Source organism: Pollicipes pollicipes, unplaced genomic scaffold, assembly GCF_011947565.3.
Source record: "Pollicipes pollicipes isolate AB1234 unplaced genomic scaffold, Ppol_2.1 Scaffold_4740;HRSCAF=5597_pilon_pilon_pilon, whole genome shotgun sequence".
Taxonomy (NCBI): Eukaryota; Metazoa; Arthropoda; class Thecostraca; order Pollicipedomorpha; family Pollicipedidae; genus Pollicipes; species Pollicipes pollicipes.
Window position 1 is genome coordinate 26,879,073 of NW_023596545.1, and position 10,000 is coordinate 26,889,072.

The following is a 10,000-nucleotide window of genomic DNA, read 5'->3' on the forward strand; positions in this document are numbered from 1 at the left end:
ATTCTTTGGTGTTTCTGCAGACCGCAGACTGAGTCGCCAAGCACCGGGCGCAGCCTTGAACCGATGGACCCCTGGCTTCTCACGATACAGCAACATCTTGGCGAATTCGCGGACCACAACCCGGACCTTCTATTTTGGTGTGCCGCCCGCCCGTGTAGCGACCTGCATAACCAGTCATTGCTCATAATGTGATACTTGGGACCCAAAGTCGCCATAGTTATCTGACCGAAGGGACCCAATGGTGACGGCTGCAGCCGTACCTAAACCTCCACATCGGGCGGGATGTCAGGGCAGACTACCGCCGGACACCCCGTCACCGAGGAGGGCCTGTCGGAGCGCATGACCGGCTGGTGGGGCTCCACTGCAGCGAGCGGCACATCAAACGCAGCGTCTTCTACCCGGGTCGTCTTTTTGCAGCGCGCTGGTCCGTTGGGATGCACGACGGTCACCAGGAATCATCGACAACAACGGCCGGCTTATCATCTCCAAACAGAGGCAGAGACAGAGGCAGAGGCTGAGGCAGAGGTTTCGACACACATCCGCGGTCATCGTGCGATCCACGATGGCGGTCAGTTCACCAGCGGTCTCAGAAGAACCAGAGCGGTGCGGGGGCTGGGTCATCGCTGACACGGCCCGGCGGACCACAGGTATTGGGGCGCGAGCCTTCTGCCCGCGCCGCCGCCGTCAGCATATCGATGGCTCGGCGACGCGTGCCCTCGCATACGAAACGGCCGTCATATTGGGCCACAAACCGCCAGTGTGGGGCAAGAAAAACCGACGGTGTTTGAAGCTGGAAACTGGTCTGTGACGCGGCATGGCGCTCAGCGCCACCTGCTCCGAACCAGTCACTGAAGACGTCGTGGCTTCAAAATCACGTTCCTCAAGCTTGCTCGGGCGCACGGAGGACATCACGCTTTGTTTACGCTGACTCAGCGCTGCTGCTCATAAGCACACAATCATTCTGCTTAGTTTGCCAGGTGGCGTGACGAGCTCAGGCGAAGCTGCTATTTTTGGCGAGTTCGGGTGGTCACGCGACACATATGTGATTCCTGCATGTGTGCGATGTCAAAGCCTGACTGGCGGCCCGCCCTGGGCGCTTGCGTTGGCTAAGCGCGCAATAACGCGCATCTGACCGGCAGTGGTGCCTTAACTTTGTATGCCGCCAGGCAGCCAGCACCTTCAGCCGCACACCCTCGGTGCGGTGCCGGACAAATGCCAGGGTTTAAAACTGAGAACTGGCATGAGTGGTGCGGCGAAGCAGAATCACACGACCCGCTCACACACAGGTTTGAAAACACATCTGCTATCCTTTCTCCACGAACCTCCTCATCCAGAATCCCCGCAAATCCCAGTTTATCAAGGGAAAGTTGCACGCATCAATCATGAACGGGTTGAAATGCTCTCTGACGTGAGACCCACCCGAGCTGCTGCAAAAACCTGAAGAGGGGTCCTTGCGCCGTTTAAGTGTCGGTAGCGGAGAACTCTCATGTGACCGTAGTCTTTCCCTGTAGCTTGTCATCCTCCTTCATCGCACGGCCCAAAGCCCTCTAAGACCCAAAAACGTACAAATGCACACATGTACGCAAAAAAATACTGTCTTCAGAGCAGTATTCGGTCAGAACATCGTCAACTCAATGTTTTTCATGCACTTGAATACAAATCAAGTTAGGTTTCGTTCCACCATCTGCAGAGCCATCTATCGAGGCAGTTTGGCAACATAGCCGGCGCCACTGACACCTAACGGGCATTACGGAAGCTAAGTCGAACCACACCAGAAGCACCCGTTGCTTACAACTCGATGCGAGTGGCAAACCGCGCCATGTCTGACTCAAGAATTAGCTTCAATAAACGGTGTGTCGGAAGTAAAGCTGCATGAAGAGAATCGGTAAGGCAAATTGTTACGCTGACCCTGTTTATGCCAAGGTGCGTGGTCAGCTGATGACAGTCAATATCCGCTTTCCGATCCAGCAGCCTCTCTTGTTTATGACGGCGTGTGGTCAGCGGATGGTGGGCAACATCACATCGACTCCCCGATGCAGCAGTTTCCCATCTCCAGCAGTGCATCTGGTCAGCGAAAGTAGCGCTCAGTCCAGCCAGTCCAGCTGCGAGTCAACTCCGACGGCTGCTGTGCCCTACAAAGATTCTGCGTAGCCGCAGCATGCTTCCACCGTGTATACGTCAATGACAGGTGAAACAGCGCTGATAATGGAATAAAGGCATTCTAGCATTGATTGTTACCCTAGCCTAGTATCACGGCGCCAGCATATACCATATCTTGGTGGTTATGCTATGAGCGTCCATTATTGCGATACGGAATGCCATCAAAGACGTTCTGCCTTCGGTTTTAAGTAAGCAGAACTAGTAAGGCAGGAGTGATAGCCTTATTCCTTGGCGGGAAGCCAGGAGAATGGATAGATAAATGTGTTGGTATTTTGGCTACATGCCTTCATCGAAACGAATTGCACAAGTTTTCAGAGACAGAAGCAGCAGGAGAAGCAGACGTCAGAAGTCACTTCTGCTATTCGTTTCGATAAAGGCATGTTGCCGAAATATTAACGCATCTAGATCGAAATTCTCCCGGGTTTTCTCCGAGGAAAAACTATCAGTACTGTTTATATATGTGCATAAAGTTTCTCGCAAATGCACTTAACAACTTACGTAAGCAGAACTGGACTTCACAACTTTGGATTGAATTTCACATAAATTTTCATGAAAATTTTGGATGCTCATATGTTTAGTAAGTAGTTTGTGTTACCATTTATGGGAGGTTATATGCGCCTGGCAAAGTCAGTAGCAGTATTTCGCTTGACATGGAGTCAGGTCTCGGGGCGCCGACAATGCACGTGACCTGAGCCTGTCCCAGGTCCCATGCCTGTAAGGTCTCCATCAGTGTCCTGTCATACAGTTGTTATCATGCAAACAGTCGTCCGATTGTCCAAACTTCTGACAAACCATTTTCTGCCGGCATACCACCGTTCAAAAAATTGTTAACACAAACCCGGACGTCCTCCCCAAGCCCCCGAGGCAGCTCTTGTTCTAGATCACATGCCTCCCTCCGAGTGTTCAGAGGTCCGGCGTCGAGCGCCCGATGTCAGCGTAGACCCCCCCCCCCCCCCCTCCCCGTGGCTGCCGGCGACTGGTCAGCCAGGAGAGAGCTGGCGACAGGCTGCCGGCTTACCTGGAAGTGCAGGATGATGGTCCAGATGAGGCCCAGCGTCAGCTTGGGGTTGCCGTCAACGATGTCCTCGGCTCGGATGTTGACCAGCTTTATCTGAAGGGTGCGGACAGCAAGATGAGACGTGATGTAGTAATGGCGGACATGGAACGGAGGCACGTGAGGCCTTTCGGGTTACGGGGTGAGCTACGATCGGCCAGCCAGCTCGATAGCAGGATCACAAAAGACAAATATGCACCAAGTGGGGAAAGTGTCGGCAAGCACCAACGGACACACCACAATCGCCAAAAAGTAATAAAAAAGAAAAGACTCAGCCAAACTCTAACGGAATATCTGTGATGCCGAAAGATGATGCAAGCATATGGCATCGCATCGTGGCTGTGCTGCGATGCGCTTTCCAAGAGTCGCACTTTGATTTGTATGGTGAGTCGGACGCATCAGTTCTCAGTGACCATGACGTCACATCAGCAGACAATACATCCAGACAGAAAGGATCAAAACGGGCCTTTTCCGGATCTGATCATCGACTACAGTTTGGAACCGCATTGACTGCTTCGTGCGCTCTCCCATGAGCTTTAAATTCGTATCTAGATCCAAGATCACCCTCACCTAGATCGTCTCAATCTACATACGAAAGCGGTCCGCTGTTTACCCTCAGGGAACACTTTGCTCCGCATTTCGCCGCAACCCGCTACCAGTGTTAACATGCAGTTCATGACACACAACACTTTCATCTAAAAGGAATGCATGCTTAATCGATTACGAACACAAGTCACGCATCGCGGAGCAATTGGGTATTCTTCACAGGCAGTCCGGTAGCAGGTCTTTGGACCTGACCGGGTTCTTTTGAGAGCTCTGGCTTGATAAGGACGCGGAGCTGTGATAAGGTCAAGGTCGAGATGGAGCGACGTGAGAACAGGGCAACTTCACATTACCAAGATGCGAGAAATCCGCAGCAAACACGCTCGGTAGCAATGCAGTTATTTTTAACAAATAAAAATGCGTGCACGCCAACATCCTCTCGTGGAAAAATCCCACCGCGACCGGCAAAATGCACTACATCGATTGATGGTATGCAATCAACAAAAAATATATCGCACGACACGGAAATACCCAAACTCAAAACAAACACAAAGGACACGCAAAAGTGGTAGCAGCTGCAATCGAAGTCACGCCCACCAATCGCACTTACTATAAACAACCGTGAGGCGTCCTATGCCTCCGCGATGACGTCACACCGGCCCTTGGAAGCAGATGGCAAAAGTGGTGGGCACCATAAGCATTCCGTCCGCAAAGACGATTACTCAGCGAGTCTGGCCCGTCCGGCTGCGACCAGCTGGTGGTGAGGCGCGCCGTGCGGCCAGCTCCTCCCCCCGCCCCCTGGTGGCCGCTGATCTCACACCGCATGCCTTTCCGGATAAGATGGGCTCGTCAACGAGTGGCCATGTTGGGTGAGGCTTGGCGTGTTAAACGCGTGGAATGCGTGGAACATGCATGAGGAATACTTGGGACTAGTTCTCTCACGGTGGCACACGGAAAACAGTGACATCTGTTGACGTTCGCAATCATTGCTGGACACACCGTATCACACGAAATGAGGGCAGATGAAAGATAACTGCTGTCGGTTATCTTTGGAGAGTTAAATCAATGAGCATAGGTTTTAGGATTCAAGGACTACCCTCATGCGACGGGGCCACAAGCCTTACTTTCATCCGGCGGACAAACTTCTACTCTACTGACATAGGGTCCGCAGATCTGGCGAAATGAAGACTGTCGAGAACAGGCTCGTGCGGCGGCCAGATGTGCACTGATGGCGTCGAGTCGTTAACCTAGGGACCGGTCCTGATTCTTCGATTTCAACGCAACTGACGTCTTGGGCCGACACAGCGACCGAAGACGTCAGTTGGACGCGGCGGCTTCTGACAGATGTGACGTCTCTCAGTGACAGTCAGACATCCTCGGAATATTGATACAGGGCGGCGGCATCCTTTCAAACCTGATGCCTCTTAATTCCAAAAGTCAGGGAAGCGGTACAGGCGTTCAAGTTCCGCATACAGGGACGGGTCCGTGGAGTACACGTGAACCACCGAGCTCAGTTAACAATGACGTCCGTAAAGATAACTATCTTCTCGCAGGCTGAATGACAGTTTCCACCGAGGCATGTCACCATGTTGCAGCCTCAATGGACGTAATTCACTCAGCTTAGCAAACATTTCCGCGCTACTTGCAGGCAATCCTGTAGGCGACAAGATCAATCCTGACAAATATTTTCTATTCCCGCAAAGATGGTGCAGCGCCACTCTTCAGTTTGCCGCAAGGGAAGCCACAAAATATTTCAGTGCAACGCGACGCAGCACACATCACCAAGGCGTTGTGGGAAAGTGTATTCGGTAGTTGATCCCTCGTCCTGTCACTGGGCTCGAGTTCAACTCACCTTTCGGTACCGAAGGAAATCCAGCGCGACTTGCACATTCTGAATCTGGTGGAAGCGAAGCTGTCCTTTTTGTGACGGCTGAAAAAAACGAAAGAAGTTTTAATGCGCATGTGGGTCAGCTAAAAACTGAACCTTTATATCGACGCGCCTTAACTCCGCCATGGTTCAAGGATTGCCAGGGTCACATGTTATTGTGCGATTCACGCACGGATAAAAGCGTAGATGATGGACGACAATGCAACTGGCAATACAGCCACATTAGCAAGAGACAGAAAGAAATGCTAGCTTTGCATTCTGGAGGCAGTACCGTTGCTGGGCCATCGCACGATAGCGCTCGCTCTGATCCGCCGTTTTTCATAGCGCTGACTGAGAGGGGAGGGGTGGGGGTGGGGGTGGGGGGATCGGTACGACTCCCCCAGGTGTTTTCAACCTAATAAGGATAGAGGTTAGCGGAAAATACCAATAGCTTGTTCTCAACGAGACCTCGCCATTGGTACAAGTTTTCATGTTAGGCTCACATTATGCCAGGTCAAAGGTCAATGTTTTCAGAAAATCTCACCTTCAGCTTTACAACAGCCTTCATGCGAGACCATGACTTGCGACGACAAGAAACCTAAATAAGCGTATTTCGTGTAAAATTCTTAGTACAATGGTGCACACTTTTATGTGTTCTGAGCATATCTTTACGCTATATGGCTCCGTTAATGTAACCATGCCGGCGCGCGTTCCTCGGCATCGTCGGTTTCCGCCCGCCGCCGGCGCCGGCCGTAGGTCACCGTACAGTGTTCCTCAAAAAACTTCCACTGCTCCGAGCTAGAAAGCTAGGGACACGCTCTTGATGTCAAAACACGTGCAACTGGTGCCGCATAGGCTACTGAAAACCGCAGCGCGATTGAACATGATGAAGGAGCACCCTCAACACACTGAAGGGGGCTCGCATCGAACCCCACAACTGTGACAGGGTGTTCCATTGGCTTGATGCGCGGAACAACAGAGACGATGAATTGTGGGTGATCGTCCAGAAAAGACATTTGGTTCATAACAGATGACGAACTTCGCATTAATCTTACTCGCGTATAAGCATGTGTGTGAAACATGCAGTTCCACATTAGAATCTGACAACACCTGCTCGAGATTTGGTCGTACAAAAACACACGGAAATAGTGCATGAAAAAGTTGACAACATCCACATGCCTGAGCGCAAGAAGTTTGCAAAGGACATCAGGCAGATGTCCGCTGTCAAACGCCACTGACACAAAAAGCGCACTGAAGTGAGCTGATCGCCTCCGTGAGCGAGCGACGAACGTCCGTGAGCGTCTTGTCACGCAGCAGCCCCGTTACCCTGAGCCGGACGCCGTACGGCACGAATGCCGAGCGTCTCGTCAGCAGTGGCACGCCGCAGCCGGCGGCCAGCGTCAAGCCGACTCTGTTTACTCGAAAGATGCGTGCGGAATGTTTGTACAGGTCAGGCCCGCTACAGAATCCCAACAATTCACGGGACCGTTCGCACTTGAGCGGCACGCCGGCGCTCCACTGCCCCTGCTGGTCCACTGCGCGCGGTGCTGGACGGCGCAGGGCGGTGCGGTGACGACGTGAACTCGGACCAGGAGAGGTGACCATGACGACGAAGCCGCTAACCCCGTGGCCAGAAGTTGGCCGGGTCGCATGCTTAAGTGTCTCGGTGCTAATGTATCGCTGGCAGGCCGTTATTTCGACACTCACCACCGGCCGCCGCTCGGCGTACGATTGAAGCGCCGACTTTCGACGCAGATGAGCATGCCGACATTGTCTCTTTTGTAGAACAGCCTCAGGGTTTTGCAACGGCAAGAACATGCTACACGCCTGGCCGAAGACTGGGCTTATGGCCACGGTGAATCAGGGACATTAACTGCGATTCTCCAAGGTGTCTGCGGGCATCACACTCATAACAGTTGTAAAGAGGAGGTGTTCACACCTCCAACCCGCACCTCCCCATCTCCATGACGCACGTAGGGCAGATGCCCCAGGTTGACCACGTCAGAGGTGCCTGAGACCGTCTACCCCCAGATTGAGCCGTGCCAGGTGAGCAGACCGTCTGCCCCAGGCCGACCGTGACAAACATAAAGAGACCATCTGCCTCAGGTACTCTGTGCCAGGTGTGTGTAGACCATCTGCTCCCGGTGGTTCATGCCAGAAGTGTGAAGCCCCTCTGCTCCAGGTGCGCCATGACTGAGATGTGCAGTCCGACTGCCTGTCTCGGGGTTGTGACAGACGTGTGCAGACCATCCGGCCAGGTGAACCGCGGGAGACGTGTTGAGATGGTGTGCCCAGGTCATCAAGTGACGTGCACACACATCCTCCCCAGGCGAACCGCGGGAGACGTGTTGAGATGGTGTGTCCAGGTCGGCCCGTGACGTGCACACATCATCCGCCCCAGGTGAACCGCGAGAGACGTGTTGAGATGGTGTGCCCAGGTCATCAAGTGACGTGCACACCCCATCCGCCCCAGGTGAACCGCGGGAGACGTGTTGAGATGGTGTGTCCAGGTCGGCCCGTGACGTGCACGCACATCCGCCACAGGCGAAGCCGCGGGAGACGTGTTGAGATGGTGTGCCCAGGTCAGCCAGTGACGTGCACACCCCATCCGCCCCAGGTGAACCACGGGAGACGTGTTGAGATGGTGTGCCCCGGTGGGGGCTGACAGATGCGGCTCACCAGTCGCTCGCCGGACAGCACCTCCAGCAGGCCCAGCAGGCTCTTGCCGTCCCGCAGGTCGAAGAAGAGGTCCCGCACGGAGCGGTTACACTGCAACACAGGGCGGCCCGTCAGTCGTGGCTGCAGAGACGTTAGAGAGGCTGACGGGGTCGAAGGATGCAACTGACACACACACGCACACGCGCACGCACACACGCACATGCACACGCACACGGCTGACCACCGTACACGTGAAAAGACAGAGACGGCCTAATGCGGGGACGGCTGGACAGGCATCCGACAGACATTAGCGAACGACTAGGCATCAGTGAAGGATAAAACGAGACGTAACACGTCCAACATGCATTGTCCAGTAATAGCGCGCAGCAGGGGAAGCGGCTGACAACATTCGAATGGCCTTTAGTCCGATTGCATTGGCTCACAAACGACTCCGACGAGCACGAATAGCCGGCCCATCGCCACAGGGTCGCCACATCTGTCGCAACGCCGCGCCACCGGCAGGGTGCACGCACAGCGGGCCGCGCTGGCGCGGGCCGCCGCGCCACGCTCCAGAGGCTGCACAATGGGACACGACGCCCGTGGTCGGAGACACGTGCGCCGCTGCAGCGTGACCGCGCGCCACGTGCCGGCGCCCAACGACGGTGAATGGAGCCGGGAGGGGGGGGGGGGGGGTAGGGTGGGGCGGCGCTGGCTGAGGGCGGCGCAGGGCTCTGTCGGACCGCCGAGGGATGTGGGTGCAGGAACCCGGCGACGGTAGAGTCAGAGCTCGTGGGGCTTGTCGGGACGTGGTACGTGGGACTTACGGAAGTCGCATGCGATGTGGCTGATGAGTGTGCCAAGGCTGCCGCCGTGAGACTGATAAGTGGGCATATCGCACGGTTTATGAAGGGGTCGTAAAGGAAACGGGGAAACCTAGCAAACCAAGCATACTCAAGAGACTTCGGATTGTCCCCTGGAACCACGCAGAATCTTTATATAGGCCTTGCAGGTGGTCTACTTAAGGCAGTAGGAAAGCACAACACACAGAAGCCGTTCAGAAGCCGCGCTTGTTTATTATAACTAGCCGCACATGAGCCCGTCTGACGGTTCAACAGAGGGGCTAGCTGTCATAAGCCGCGCGTGAGTTCGTCTCATGGCTCCCTGCCACTAAACAAAACCGTCTGATCGCCAGATGATAACGCATTTACATACCATCCGCACCATACAATCGGGCTTAATGACACGGATGAACCAACCATCGTCCAAGATAAACCCCTAACGTTCCTACTCTAGCCTTGCACACTGCCAGGCTATAGGACATGAATCGGTCAATGGGCTGCCTGAATGGACATATCAAGGTCCGATCTCTGCATACGAAGGCGTGCCTTATCTAGTGGAATCAGGTTGATGCTTGGACCCCACGGGATAGGAGGCAGGGCGGCCAGACCAGAGTACTGAGCTGTTCCTAACGCTGTGTGCTCAGCGCTCCTCGGAGAAGTGACGATTAATAGCTATGCGATGTCCCTACCGGTCAATACCCAACTTCAGAGTTTGCCAATGCAGCTAAGTACACAAATTAGACCCAGATACAGAAAACGGTCTCTCCGGTGCGGTTCCTGGGCGCGCCTGTGTTTTAAGGCGGCTATCTCGGTGCGCATCACGTGCGTCATGGCGTGTGCACGTATATGTATCCTGCCAAGGACACAGTGTGCACGCAC

At 54.3% G+C, this 10,000-nt stretch overlaps 1 protein-coding gene across 1 annotated transcript in view; it reads right to left on the minus strand.

Moving 5' to 3' along the window:
- Window positions 1-10,000, minus strand: part of LOC119098136 (alpha-actinin-4) — a 32,222-nt gene that overhangs the window by 2,613 nt on the left and 19,609 nt on the right. Inside the window, exons 3-5 of the mRNA XM_037221066.1 lie at window positions 8,304-8,393; window positions 5,610-5,687; window positions 3,164-3,271 (exon numbers count right to left, since the gene is read on the minus strand). Coding sequence (XP_037076961.1) covers window positions 3,164-3,271; window positions 5,610-5,687; window positions 8,304-8,393 — 276 coding nt within the window. The remainder of the gene's footprint in view (window positions 1-3,163; window positions 3,272-5,609; window positions 5,688-8,303; window positions 8,394-10,000) is intronic.